At 42.6% G+C, this 14,866-nt stretch overlaps 2 protein-coding genes across 2 annotated transcripts; both read left to right on the top strand.

The window, feature by feature from the left end:
- The first annotated feature begins 1,544 nt into the window (after positions 1-1,544).
- si:dkey-191g9.7 lies at positions 1,545-6,850 on the top strand. The gene is made up of 2 exons (XM_026354249.1): positions 1,545-1,570; positions 4,812-6,850. The coding sequence occupies exon 2, from the start codon at positions 4,819-4,821 to the stop codon at positions 6,334-6,336; it is 1,518 nt and encodes a 505-aa protein (XP_026210034.1). The 5' UTR covers positions 1,545-1,570; positions 4,812-4,818; the 3' UTR covers positions 6,337-6,850.
- Positions 6,851-7,677: 827 nt separating this feature from the next.
- polr1c (RNA polymerase I and III subunit C) lies at positions 7,678-11,536 on the top strand. The gene is made up of 9 exons (XM_026353809.1): positions 7,678-8,038; positions 8,389-8,460; positions 8,798-8,905; positions 9,551-9,683; positions 9,875-10,006; positions 10,148-10,300; positions 10,441-10,590; positions 10,768-10,884; positions 11,118-11,536. Exons 1-9 carry the CDS (start codon positions 7,967-7,969, stop codon positions 11,234-11,236), a joined length of 1,056 nt encoding a protein of 351 aa, XP_026209594.1. The 5' UTR covers positions 7,678-7,966; the 3' UTR covers positions 11,237-11,536.
- Positions 11,537-14,866: the final 3,330 nt, after the last annotated feature.

The following is a 14,866-nucleotide window of genomic DNA, read 5'->3' as shown; positions in this document are numbered from 1 at the left end:
CTGAAGTGACTGACAGGTTTCTGACTGTGAGATTGATTGTTCAACAGTAACTAGCTCTATGTGACTAGTCTTTGTTTGAGCCTTTGAGCTGTGAAGACTGCATTTGTCACCAACACTGAGCATAACCGATACAAAACAGAGGTGTCTCAGGAATAGAGTCACAAAACAAAAATGCCCACCTGAACTTGGGCCAAAGATTTGAACCACACACACAATTAGAGGTGTTAGAAAGCACACTGTGACACACACACACACTCGATCTTCCTCCGTTCAAGTGAACATCTATTCTCTGAAACTGCTGAAAGTGAGGTGCAAATGATGCGGGCATGTGGTGGCTGAGAGGCCCTTAAACGAGGTGAGTCATGGCCCAAAATCACGAGTGGATGCTCAAACCAAAGAATTTCTCTGTGACAGAGCTCAGAGTCCCGAACGGAGTGATGGAGCACGGCAGGTTAAAACTGGCAGAGTCTTTTAAAACCATGGAGTCTACAAGTCCCTGAGAGCCGGAGCTCAGTGAAGATAATGAACCTGCCAGTGTGTCAGGTAATGATCCGCTCCGTCCGTCAACCCTAACAGCACATTGTCTACTGAGAGGAAACCCAAACATCTGCTGAACGTGATTATTATCTGTGTCACCTGGTGTCAAATATCTCACACTCTCTAATATCTGACTTATTACTGCAGAAATGAATCAGGCTGAATGGATGACAGCATCAGTCCCCCCCACCCCTCCCCAATCTTTAGCCCGTCCTTTATTTCCTGGCTCTTCGGGCTCCAGCTGCTGCTGTGGAATCAATACGTTGACGTGGGTACGTGGCCGCGGCTGAGTCACCCACCAACAGGAGCACCCACCAGCTGATGTGTTTTGGTTGCCGCTGCCTCATTGTTGCCTGAAAAAGGAAAAACACTCGGCCCCATTGAGTACTGCAGTTTCCATAGCAACAGGGGTAGTGATGGAGAGTGGGCTGGTGCTGGTGGGAGGGCAGTGAAGCAGGAGCTGAGGTCAGAGTGGAGCAGGGAGCGCGCAGGAGAACAGGGAGGTGGAGAGAAGACACGTTCATTCATCCACCCGCCCTGCTCCCCTCGTCCCAGGTGGAGCAACAATGACGCGGCTGCCCGACTATCTCCTCTCATGATCCCTACCCCCACCCCCCCACACACTACAGCTGGATAAGCCACCCGCCAACCGGCTCGACTCCCCGCTGCAGAGCAGGGATTTGAAGATTGCATCCTCACATTTGTAATCAGATGTAAGAGAGGATTATCTCAAGGTCTCCTCCATCTTGTGCACAGCCCGGGGTGGGTGGGAGTGGGTGGGGGGGGCAGCTGAAACAAAGGAGGGAGCGAAGAGGAGAAAAGGCAGCAGGCGGTGAATGGAGTGGAGTTAAAGATAGAGAGGGGGGAGAGGTCACCTGTGGATGCGAGGAGGAGGAGGAAGAGGAGAAGGAGGGTGAAGGCTTTCTAAGGAACTGCATCCATCACCCGACGCTTCCGAAAAGGAAGAGGACAGAGGAGAGGACAGAGGAGAGGACAGAGGGGAGGACAGAGCCTCAGCACATCACTGTGAAAGGTAAGTCGCTGGGGGAAAAACACCTGCACATCCTCTGTGTCCGTGCGGAGGCGGACTGTGTGCGGGTCTGGATCTGAGGGGAGGATGGTGTCACTTCATGTAGCCTCCGTCACAGAGTCCGAAGCTCTGAAATTCAAATACAGATTCACCACAAAGTGCACACGAGACGCTGCAGGTGAGTTGAAAGTCACGATGGTATAAATGAGTCCACGTCCAGGTCTCAGGAACACACCTTCAGATCCTGACTCCATTCATGACACTTTGAAAACGCAGCACGTCCTCCTGACGTAATGTGGAGCAGTCAGCTGGACACGATCAGAACCCGCTTCACTTATTATTACGGGAACTTTCCAGGAACTGCACTTGAACAGTGTGTTAATGCGTTCATGTCACTTCGTTTCACTCCACCTTTGTTAGGAGCAGCAGATTGAAAAAATGCTTATGTCCACCTCCCATTTCTAAGTCGAAGTCATAGCAGGAATTGTCTCCCGAGTTTTTTTCTCGAGCTGTTTTCCGTCTTTCCTATTCTGCAGAACTGACGTGAACGCAGCACACAGAGCTGGAGTCAGGATGCAGTTAGCCTAGCTTAGCATAAAGACTGAAAAGAGGGGGAAACGGCTAGCATGGCTCTGTCCAACATTTAAAGCTCTAAATCTCACTGAAGAAGGTTGTATAAAACTAGTTAAATACGGACTCTACAGAAATGTAAAAGTTAAATGTGCCCGTAGATGTATTATTTCTGAATCCTGACAGAGCCCAGCTAACTATTTCCCATTTTGTCCAGTCTTTATGCTAGGCTAAGCTAACTAAATGCTAAACACAAGATTTATATATTTTTTAAAAGAAATATGAATTTTTGAAATGAATTCTTATAACTATGACAAGCACAAACCCACCAGGCAACGTGACTCTGTGGGTGGAGGTGAGTGGTGCTGTCTTAGATAATCCCACTGATCGAGCGCTTTGTGGAACCACTTGCGTGTTTTGTCTTGTGTTCACAGACTTTGCACAGTTTTAACTAAATCTTTCCAAAATGAGCAGCAACCTAATGCGGTTTGGAGAATGCACTTGTTAGATTGAGTGCACATGGCAGGTGTCAGCACTGAAATACCTCAGTGTACAAGCTCAAAGGCTGACAGGCATCTGTAATCTGTCAGCACACTTGGATGTACTGTATTAGGATTTGCATTTTGCAGAAATCCTACTTTTCTCCGATGTGAAGACACGTAAATAGAAGAGTGTTACATAAGTGCTACATATCAGTTCATTTTCAATATACATACAGTTTCCCAGCTGTTTGTTTCATTTTGCATTGCGTACTCTGACAACAGTGAACATGTTCAGCCTGCGTACTGACCTTTTTTTTTTATTTGACCTGAGTAAACTATTTAGGAACTTTTCCAGTGTGAACACGTGCAATGATTATAGGTTTTCACCCGCTTGGTTGTTTCATCCTTTTATTGACATTATAAATCTATCATGGGCTATAAAAAATGGCGACTTTGACAAAATCGACAATTTCAGAGAAATACCTCATTAATGTCAAAATGAAAACAGGTTTCTACAAAGTAATGTCAAGTAAATAAAAGTATATTTGAGGTGAAATCAGTGTATGCATTAATATTCACCTTCTTCAGGTCAGTATTTAGTAGGTCTTAATTAGACTTGCACATCTGGACACTGGAATTTTTTGCCATTCTTCTTTGCAACACTGGTCAAGCTCTGTCAGGTTGTGTGGTGGTCGGGTGTGAACAGCCCTTTTCAAGTCCATCCACAAATTCTCTGTTGGATTGGGCTTTGCCACTCAAGAACATTCACCTTGTTGTTGGTTAACCATTTCTGTGTATCTTTCACTGTTTGCTTCAGGTCATTGTCTAGTTGTCTGGAAAACAATTCTTCTCCCAAGCCGTATTTGTTTTGCAGACTGAATAAGATTGTCCTCCAGGATTGTCCTATATTTTGCCGCATTCATCTTACCCTCTACCTTAACAAGCCTTCCAGGGCCGGCTGCCAAGAAGCATCCCCACTGCATGATGCTGCCACCACCATGTTTCACAGTGCGGATAGTGCGTCTGTGATGTGCAGTGCTTGGTATGTGACAAACATAGTTAATTTTACGATGGCTAAAAAGCCCCATTTTGGTCTCATAAGACCAAAGAATCCTCTTCCACTGGAACATGTAGTCTTTCACATGCCTATTGGCGAACTCAAGTCATGTGTGACAACAGTTGTTGTATGTATGTATGTACAGTCTCTCCTATCTCAGTTGCTGAAGCTTGTAACTCCCTCAGAGTAGTCATCAGTGTGTTAGTGGCCACTCTCACTAGTCTCCTTGCATGGTCACTCAGTTTGTGTGGACGGACGGTTCTAAGCAGATTTAGACATGTACCATATTTGTATCATTTCTTGACGATGGATTTCACTGAACTCCAGGAGATGTTCAGTGCCTTGGAGATGTTTTTGTATCCATCCTCTGACTTATGCTTTTCAATGACCGGTTCTTTGAGTTGCTGGGAGTGTTTTTTTATCCTCATGGTGTAATGGTAGCCAGGAATTCTGAATAACAAGTGAGTGGACCTTCCAGACACAAGTGTCTTTTTACTGCAATCATTTGAGATACATTCTAGGCACTCAGGTGATCCCCATTTCACTAACTTTCACCTTTGTTTGATTAGTTCAGTCATTTTAAAGGGGGTGAATATTTTTTATTTCTTTTATTATTTTTTTGTCAAAGTCGCCAAATTTTACTGACTATGATTAATTTATAATGTCAATAAAATGATACAAACATCCAAGGGGTGAATACTTTTTATAGGCACTGTATTCTTCAGACCTCGAACCTGCATCGATGTAGTGAACTTTGGGTGGCACTGCTTCCATTTGGTACATGTTCCACATGTTCTGTTACTGGGCAACAATAGCACATCAATATTTTGTATGTTAAGAAAAAAGTAGCCATAGACTTAAAGAAGGTCACAAGCCTTTAGACTATAAAAAGAAAATATGTGTTTAAAATGTAAAAAGTATGATTAAAGAGCTCAGCGAGGTTCCAGCCATGTATACCTTTCAGCTGATGCAGGTCACTCTTAAAAATGTCCGGTTTAGCAAGAATATCTATGGGAGAAACAGATTAACTGTTCCAGGACCCCAGGCCTGCTACACCTACAAAACTGCAGTTAAAAATGTGTGTCTAAGCTGATCAAGTGTGAAACATCCAACCTCTGATTTATATTTCCAAAAGGTCATCCATGGCAGAGGCCGGGCATCCTGTGTCGGAGCCGCTCACTACTCATCAGACTCTTTCCTTGGAGTTGACCCTCTCTGCTCAGTCCCTCTTTGACACCTCCAAAAGCTCTGCGCAGGCAAAACAAAAGGAGCCAAAGGAAGCTGTCATTGATATCCATAAAGAACATTCAGCATCTCCTCCTACCAAAGAAATTAACCTCAGCAGTGTGAGTGTCAGTGAGGGGCCTGGTCAACAGAAACCAAGCCCATCTGAACATTGTGTGCCCGCCAAGGTTTCAAGCCGCCCCTGTAGTCTGACTGAGATGCATACACCTTCACATCAACACAAGATAGCTGCTAGTAACACCCCCCAGGCTGGCAGGACGGTGCAGAGTATCAAGTCAGCTGCTCTGCCTGTTCACAGGAGTCACTCGGACGCTTCACCTCTAGGTAAACAGGTGTCCCCCCCACACGCTTCTGACAGCCAGACATGTGCACTCGCTTGCCATAGAGGAGACAGGAGTACTCAAGACGCTGAGAGTCACTCTATGTTAGCCTGCAAGCAGCCCATGCAGCTGCAGCAGTGCAACCTCGTCACCACTGTTTGCAGAGGGGCCAACAGCGGAGAAGGTGGTGCACAGCAGCCTCAGAGCAGGTGTGTCTGTAGCTTGTCCCCCAAGGTGGCAGTCAAAGTGGATCTTAACCCTAAATGTGATAAGGTACTCTGTTATGGCTCTTATATCCATCATGCCAACTTTGAAGACACATTCGCTGCCTACTGCCATCCCCAGCCCATCCCAGCTCCCTCTCAGCTGCTGCCACGCCTGGCAGGTGTAGAGCCAGGCTGCGACATGCAGCGCATGGCGGCACTTCCTTCAGCGAGCGATCACCTCACCCTGCCTCGGCTCATCTCCTCTGTCAGTGAGACAGGCCTGGACGCCAAACACCTGCTGCACTGCTGCAACCTCAGCTGCTCTTTGATGAACTCACTGCCGCCTGGTACTGGGATGCAAACCCCAAAACACTTCATTGGAGAGGACTGCTGTAGCAGTCCCGTGGGTCAGGCCAGAACTGGGACCCGGGACATGGGGACTATGACAACCCACAAGGAGCTAAAGGATGTTGGAGTGCAGACAGGAGAGAGTGAGAGCATTACGCCCCATGTGTTTCCTCAGATCTGTCTGGCAGAGGACAGCAGGAGTAAGACATCCTGCAGCCAGACTCCAAACACTGACAGTGATGGAGGCAAGAAACTGGTGGGTGGTGCTCCCAAGTCCCCAGTGAAGGAGGTGAAGTGGGATGCAGAAGGAATGACGTGGGAGGTGTATGGGGCCTCTGTGGACCCAGAGGAGCTGGGTCTGGCCATTCAAAGACACCTGGAGATGCAGATCAAGGAGACAGCCAGTCATGCAGTAAAGCTGTCACGCCAGAACACCAACACCTCCCGGCAAAGCGGGAACACGGGCTGTCAGAAAAAGAGGAGCAGGATAATGGGCTCCATCCCGGCCTGTTGCGCCCGCACCACTACAGCTATCGACTGAGTGATTATCACAGACTGATGGATGGGACAGAACCTGAACACTGTGTTCAGTGGCCACTGTGGCTACTGATAGCTTCAGCCTCAAATGGTGACTTGATCAATGATCAACATTCAACAGTACCAGAATTAACTGCTATGATGTCTTATATTAGAAGATATATGTGTTACTATTGTACATCAAAAGACAAATGCTGAAATAGAATGACAGAAGATAAGCTAACAAACAGATTTATACAGTGTTCATCCTGTGTTGTCTATGGTTCCATATTTCAGCAGTTGAAAATATCATTGCAGCTGTCACTGCCAGTGTTCTCGGAGACGCACTCCACACATGTCATCAAGCTACTTACAGGATGCCGACATGTGAACGGTGTGGAGCAATCTGATACAACAGTCCTGCAATAAACAAAACTGTTGTAATGCTTACAGTGAATGTTTCAGATGACAGGATGAAATATAGATGAAGATGAAAGATGAAATGTAGCAGTGGAAAATCTGTAAATGTAAAATATCAATAAAAGGTCACTGACTGATCCTATTGCTAACCTACACTGTCTCAGCTTTAACGCATGGCGTGTTTGGTTTTAGGGCTCATCCACATTTACTGGCTTATGTCAGGGGATGCCTGGCAGGGCAGAAGTGCACTGAAACTGAATCTGTTTTGTGAGGATGTTTGATCTACCTTTTGTTCAAGATACAACACAAAAAGTTTTTTTTAAAATTATTTTTAAATTAGAAATTTTATTGGTTTTTTGTTTTTTTGTTTCTTTGTTTCTTTTTAAGTATTCACTCATTTTGAATTTGAGCAACATGTTTTGAAAAAGTTGGGACAGTGGCAACAAAGGACTGGAAAAGTAGTGTGAGAAACACGATCACAACTACTGCGTTAAACTGGCAACAGGTCCGTATCATGACTGGGTATAAAAAAGGGCATCATAGAGAGGCTCAGTGTGATGTTTTATGAAGCATTATCAAGTGAATAATAAAACAAAGGATGCCCCACACTGTTGAGCAGATGCCATCTCTTGTGTTGTTAAAAAAAAAAAAAAAAGTAGAGCAAGCTCCTCCAGCTTCTCATCATCCACACGTTGCAGCAGGAAACTGAATCTGTCACCATAATAGTTTACGATCATGTTGTACTCAACGCGTATTAACTGTGTTTTAAGAGCATAAAATGTGCAACGCTGAGAAAACGTCATTATTCATCCACCAGTATGAAAGCTGGACCGGAAGTGTGGGCGGGACAAAGAGAGAACCACTACCACAGCAAAATGGTTGGTCACGTGACAAACGAAGGCAGCCGAGCAATGTGGTCAGGTTCGGCTTAGTTCGGTTCAGTAGTCGTAGTCCAGTGTATCAAGGAAGCCATCAAATATCTACTGTGGAGCATTAACTGGACTTTAACGTTACGTCTGCTGCATGTATCATTAGCCAATCACACATAAAGACTGGAGGAGCTGGGGATCGAAGCTGTAACGATGTAATGTACTCTATTACTTCCTGCCACTGAAACAACCTTCCCACCGCTCGTGCTGCCTCGGTTGTCTTCGTGCGATCACGTGATCCCCGTCCTTTGCACGTGGCCGCGGTCCTTCGAGAGTGTCCGCAGCAGCGCGGGGAACACGACAAAGATGGCGGCGCCCAGGACCAACGTGGACGAGATCAGGAGTCGAGTGATTCTGGGTGAATTCGGTGTGAGAAATGTAAGTGTGTGTCTCTGGCTGTGTTCGGAGAGCGGACACCTTCACGGTGTGGAGCCGAGTGTGACGTTAACGCGCTTCAGCTGATCTTTACATTAGTGACATGTCTAACGAGGAAAGTAGAATAATCTGTTCATGTTCACAGTTCACTGTGGTGGTGGTGGTTGTTGTTGTTGTGATCGTGGAGCTAAAAGCAATGCTGCAAATAAATACGTTAACGTTACAGTCGAATCCAATATAAACACGGTCTGTTTCCTGGCAGGATCATGATCAGCACCACCACCACCACCACCATCACTATTATTATTATTATTATTGTTGTTGTTACTGATTGATTGATTTGTTGTTTTTAGGTTCACACGACAGAATTCCCTGGGAACTACCCTGGTTATGATGACACTTGGGATATGCAGAAATTTCAGAAGGTAAACATTCAGCCATTCTAGCCATGCTGTGGAAACAGTCCAGGAGTCAAACAGTCTAACTCCAGTTTCCCCTCCTTCTCTCATCATCCTCTCCTTTTTCATCTTCAATTGTGACCAAGTAAAAGTTCAGACTTTGTATTCTTTAGGTTCAAGAGGACATAACTTAAGAAATATGTATTACTCAGACTTAATAAGCACGGGGTTGTTAAAACCAGTATTTAGAGAAGTCAGTTAGAAGCTTAGAATGGTCAAACAGTATTTCATAGACTGTTTGGAGTGTTTTGTACCACTGAACCAGATGTTCAGTATAAATGGTTCCACTGCTGTCTCTCTGCAGAACTTCAGAATCGACGTAGTGCATCTAGATGAGAGCAGTATGGAGTTTGACATGGTGGGCATCGATGCAGCCATCGCCAACGCCTTCAGAAGGATCTTATTAGCAGAGGTGAGGATCCTGTCACCTGTCTCGTCAATGCCTACGACCACTTATTCTTTCCTGTTATGTAAATGATGTCATTCTCTGGATGCCTTAGAAACTAGTACACGGTGACTGTTTATAACACGTGGAGTCATTTTTACAACACTCAATCCAGGAAAACTCAAATTTTTGTCCATTTGTCAAGTATGACATCGTTATTCACATTTTTGTATTCAGATTTTTTATATCATTTACATTTTTCTTTATAGTTTTTATGTTAGTTTTATGTGGTCAGTATAATCGTCACTTCAAAGACAATTTGGGGTGAAGTGTGTTTCTTATACCAAGAAACATAAGATTAGATTAGCTAAGATTAGTTTTTTCCTGGACCAAAACGGGTTGTTTTTGACTCTTTTTGCCTATTGCCTAGTTTATGCGGATTCTGTAAATACCTTCAGAATTTAGGTGAGCTTTGTAAAAAAAAAAAAAAAGAAGATCCTATGAGTTATAAACGGTCACTGTGTACTGCTTCACAGTGTATCTCTAGAGTGAGTGACTGTGACTGGAAATAGTGATGTGAAGAAGTTGTAAAGTGTGATACTCATTTCAGACTTTATAATTATTATTTTATTGAAATATATGCCAAGAACTTTGCATTCTTGTTGCTTATAGGTGCCTACAATGGCTATAGAGAAAGTGTTTATCTATAACAACACATCCATCGTCCAGGATGAGGTCCTGGCTCACAGACTGGGCCTGATCCCCATCAAAGCCGACCCTCGATTGTTTGAGTACAGGAACACTGGTAAAGCATCACACTGACACAGTCAAACATATGACTGGTGATCATGGCGACATGATATCCAGCGTTACTACAGCACGGTGTAGTTTATGCAGTTTTTCCTGTAGGCATAATTCCTGTTGTTCATACTGGCCTATTAATGCACCTTTAAATCCCAGAGTTGAACACGTTCTGGTGTACTTTGTTTGTTCCAGTTGAAGAGTCGGCAGAGGAAGAAGGCTCCGAAATAGACACAATTCAGCTGCAGCTAAAGATCAAATGCAGCAAGAACCCCAGAGCCAGCAAAGACTCTTCTGACCCGAGAGAGCTGTATCTAAACCACATGGGTGGGTACCACGTGACGGCACATGACTGAGGGATTAGTGCTGAAACAAGCCGGCACCAGGACCCACAAACAGAGTAATCTAAATAAGAAACAGAATCCTACCATTTATATGATTAATTTTTCTCCTGCTGCCTTTTCGCAGTGTATTCCAAAGACATTAGGTGGGTGCCCATTGGGAACCAGGCAGACGTGTTTGCAGACTCCAGCATTGGACCAGTACACGATGACATCCTGATAGCTCAGCTACGACCAGGACAGGAGCTGGACATTATCATGCACTGCGTCAAAGGAATCGGTGAGAGCAGCCAGGCTTGGACATTGACATAGATTACATGCTACATGACAGCTCATCATGCTGTCCTTACAGTCACAGGAGCATTATCTAATCAGCATCGTCTGCTGCCTCATACTAAAGCGTGCTCTTTCTGTGATTAGGTAAGGACCATGCTAAGTTCTCTCCAGTGGCCACAGCCAGTTACCGCCTCCTCCCAGAGATCACCCTTCTGGAGCCCGTAGAGGGAGAGAAGGCAGAGCGCTTAAAGCGCTGCTTCTCGCGAGGAGTTATTGACCTGGAAGATGTTAAAGGTAAGAAAGAACTGTGGTATGCCATGTGCACATCATCACACCATCATGTTGCTGCACTCATAATAATTTATTTTTGTACCGTCTAGCTGTGCCCATGGAACGGGACAGATGTTTGGATTGCAGAGTCATTAAGTAATTTAGTCAGTTTGTGATGTCATCACGTCTTGTCCATCACAGGGAAAAAAGTTGCCAAAGTGGTGAACAGTCGCCTGGATACATGCAGCAGGGAAGTCCTCCGACATGAAGACCTGAAGAATGTGGTGAAACTCGGGAGAGTGCGAGACCATTTCATTTGTACGTTCATATACATCATCAACACTGAGCAATTTTGTTCTTGCAAAGGCTGAAATAGGATGAACACACATGTTGGAGAAGCTCTCTCTCATGTTTGTACAGTACAGAGTTATATGGGGGGGACCAGGGTTATTTTTGTATTGCTCCATTAAAAATGCCCGTCTTAAATGTTTGTCCTCACAGATGTGCTTCTACTGTACTGTACAGTTCACGGATCTCTGTTTCTCACACAGTTACCGTGGAGTCGACCGGCATCCTGCCTCCAGATGTACTGGTCACAGAAGCCATCAAAGTTCTCATGGCCAAGTGTCAGAGGTTTCTCAGTGAACTGGACTCTGCTGAAACAGTGTGAAATGATCACTGAGCATGCTCAGGGTTGAAATATGCCACAGCCTATAAGAACTTTGGGTTATTGATTAGTGGTAATGTCTCCTGTTAAAAGTGGCTGTATTGATGAAAAATGATGCTGTATTGTCAGGAAGTAGATTTTGTCACGGTTGGTGCACTTGCTTGTAAGTATGTAAATACTGCTACAGTATTGCTAGTTTTGTTTTTGTATACAACTCCTGATGTGTTGAGCTCAGTTTTCCTTATTGAATTAAAGAACGTGTGGACTATTTTTGCTCACATAGTATTAAACAGTATGACTGTAGTATGTAGATATACAGTACAGTATTTTTAACTGTCAGCATTAACATGTTCACGAGCGTCACTGTCATATATCATAAAAATCTCAGTGTTTTTCTAAAAGAAAAGAAAAACAGATTAAGTCAAATTTGAAATGCAGTATATGCTCCTTACTTTATAATGTGTGATCACTATCACTGACCCACCACTAAACCCATCATGCTGAATGATGTAACTGTACAATTCAATTACATTTTTTTTGTATAGCGCCAAATTACAACAGAAGTAAACTCAAGACACTTTACAGTGTAAGGTTTAATACCTTACAGAGTATAACGGTATAGAACAAAAGAAAACCAATGTGGACAGTTAACAGATCTCTCTCGTCTAAATCCCTGTTAGTAACTGATTTGATAAGTGACCATAAAATCTGAATGCAGCACAAAGAATATGTCAGTCTGAATGAGTCTGACATTTTTTTAATAACATTTGAATTTATTGTACTAAACTTTACTTCACCTAAGGAAACATATCACTACAGTAGATGTTAATCTGAAAATGCTGTTGACAAATTTAAGGAACTGTTCTAATTTTTATTTCAGAGCCATGTACCAACACAGAGGAGGGCAGTCATCTTAACTTTACTGTAGTACAAGTTGATTATCTTGTTGATAATACTGCAGCCTGCCCCTCTGAAAAAGAAGGTAGTGAATCAGAGGAAGCTGTCTCCATGGTACAATTCAAATCCGTAGCTTAAAGCAGACCTCACGAAAGCTGAAAAGGAGGTGGCGTTCTACCAATTTACATAAAACTTGCCTAGCCTGGAAAGACAGTTCAGTAATATAGAAAAAAGCCCTCCGTAAAGCTAGAACAACATATTGTTCCTCATTAATAGAGACAAATAAGAACAAACCCAGACTTCTCTTCAGAACTGTAGCCAGGCTGACAAAGACTCATAGCTCTGTCGAGTCTAGTATCCCCTTAACTCTTACAAATACAATTATAACTGTTAGACAAAAAATTGATCAGATTACTTTTTCATATAAGGTCATGCAGGTTTGAACAGTTTTTCCTTAAATAATTGAAATCATCAAGTAAAACATGAATTTTGTATTTTACTGTATTTACTTGGATATTCTTTGTGTAATATTATCTTTGAAAACTAATTCCATAAAATGTTTCTTTTCTATATCTACAGTTAAATGCTGTAAGGTCTTAAACCTTACACTGTAAAGTTCCTTGAGACAACTTTGTCGCCATATAAATAAACTCATTCGAATTGAATTCCAATAATAAGAAACAAAGAAGATGGATCAGAAATCTGTGCTTGGCAAGTGAAAACACCTGAAAAGACATTTTGTATGGAGCTCTTCGGTAACAACAATTACCACATACAGTTACAATGAAATATTGAACCCCCTGACCTCAAAAGACATTATACTGATAGAAAAAACACACCGAACAACAAAAATGATTTATTGGTACATGTTTGACTTATGGAACTTAAGTTTAACACGTTGTTCAGCCCCAGCTTCAGTACTTTATGGAGCATGTTTATAAGTTTTAAAAAACATTTTCAGTAAGTGCTGTCAAGCTTTTTACACCTCTCGTTTGGAATTTTTGCCCATTCTCCACTTGCAAAAGCCTCTAGCTCAGTAATATTTGATCGTTTCTGTGCTGCAACTGCCTTCTTTAAGTCCCACCAAACATTTGAAATCGGATATAAATCTGGTGACTGTTTCTGGGAATCTGTGATGCCAGGTTCACAATGAAGATTGCCAGAAAAGCAGCCCTGCATCATCAATGGCTGGCTCCATGTTGACCGTGGGCATGGTATTTATCTGGTCATAAGCTCGGTCTTTCTCACACCAGACATGCTGCTGGTCCATATGTCCAAACAATTCTGAAACTCTGTGGTCTCAAATTTCTCCTTCTTATTCTAGTCAACTTTTGATGTTCCTTGTACATTGTTCATTGTTCCTGAATGTAGGACAGTGACTTATTGCTATGCACAAATGCGTCCTTCTACTACATGCCTGCTTTATTAAGTGCTGTATATCCCTATCTATTCTTCATATCAAATAACTCTTATCTCAACAGACCTGGGCCTGACAGCAGATGGTAAAAACCTCCTTGTCTAGCTCAATTTCTTTATAATTCATTTAGCAGCTTTTCAGACTGCTGCTCTTTCACCCTGACGTCTTTCAGATGGGTTTTAGGTGACAGAGAGTGCTGAATGCCTGTCAGTGATATTGGAGCTACTTTTCAGTCAGTCACCCTTGTGAAACAGAATTTATAAAAAATTTATAAGACATCAGGGGCGGCTCTACACCGTTTTGAGGGGACTTTAGCCCCCCCTGTCTGTCATTCCAGCCCCCCCCCTAAATTGATCAGCTGTAAAAATGAAGGGAAAATACATTAAGCTATACAGCACTTTCATGAGAGGGTTCAGCAAATGGACAAAAAACAATGTGCTACACAGAAATGTATCAGAGCTATAGTCTGCCAGCTGAGTGTGGGATCTAAACAGCCCTTTCTGTATTCCATGTCTCCTCACTCACTGGCATTCACTCTGCTACTATTTCACATCTCTTTCTCATGACACCAAAATAAGAGCAGAAATACAATTGCAATCCATGAGGAATAGATTAAATCTTAATAACAACATTATAAAGAGATCATTTTCTACAAAAAAAAAAAGATCTACCATGTTATGAATAGTCAAACAAACTCAAACAGTGTGAAATCTTCCTGGCTTTGCATTTCTGTCACACTTAAATGATTTATTAATCAAACAAATTAACAAAAGTACCAAGTAAAAACAAAATGCAGTTTTTTTCTTACAGTGCCTATAAAACATATTATTAATATAAACACTGATTTCACCTTACATATTTTTTTTATTTAATTGACATTACTGTGTAGAAACCTGGTTTCACTTTGACATTAATGAGGTATTTTCGCCAACTTGTATTGATTTATAATGTCAAGAAAAGGATGAAACATTCAACGGGGTGAATACTATTTATAGGCACTGTAATTTTTTTTATTTTGAGGCATTCAGAGGTGGACTTGCTGATGTGTTTTAGATCATTTTCCTGCTATATAACCCAAGTGTGCTTGCCTTTCAGGATTTTAGGACAGATTGCAGAATTCATGGTTCTATTAATTAAGTCATCCAGTCATCCTTTCGCCATTATGTGTTGCTTTTTCAAGACATTTAGGAAGGTAGTAAATAATATAATGAGATTGATCTGACAATTAACTGTGACAAATATAAAAAAAAAAATCTGTAAATCACAGTACTGTCATTTCAACATAGTAAGTTGTAACCTTGACTTTTCATCATTTTGAT

Source organism: Anabas testudineus, chromosome 15, assembly GCF_900324465.2.
Source record: "Anabas testudineus chromosome 15, fAnaTes1.2, whole genome shotgun sequence".
NCBI classification, from domain to species: domain Eukaryota; kingdom Metazoa; phylum Chordata; class Actinopteri; order Anabantiformes; family Anabantidae; genus Anabas; species Anabas testudineus.
This window is presented reverse-complemented; position numbering and strand designations above follow the sequence as displayed.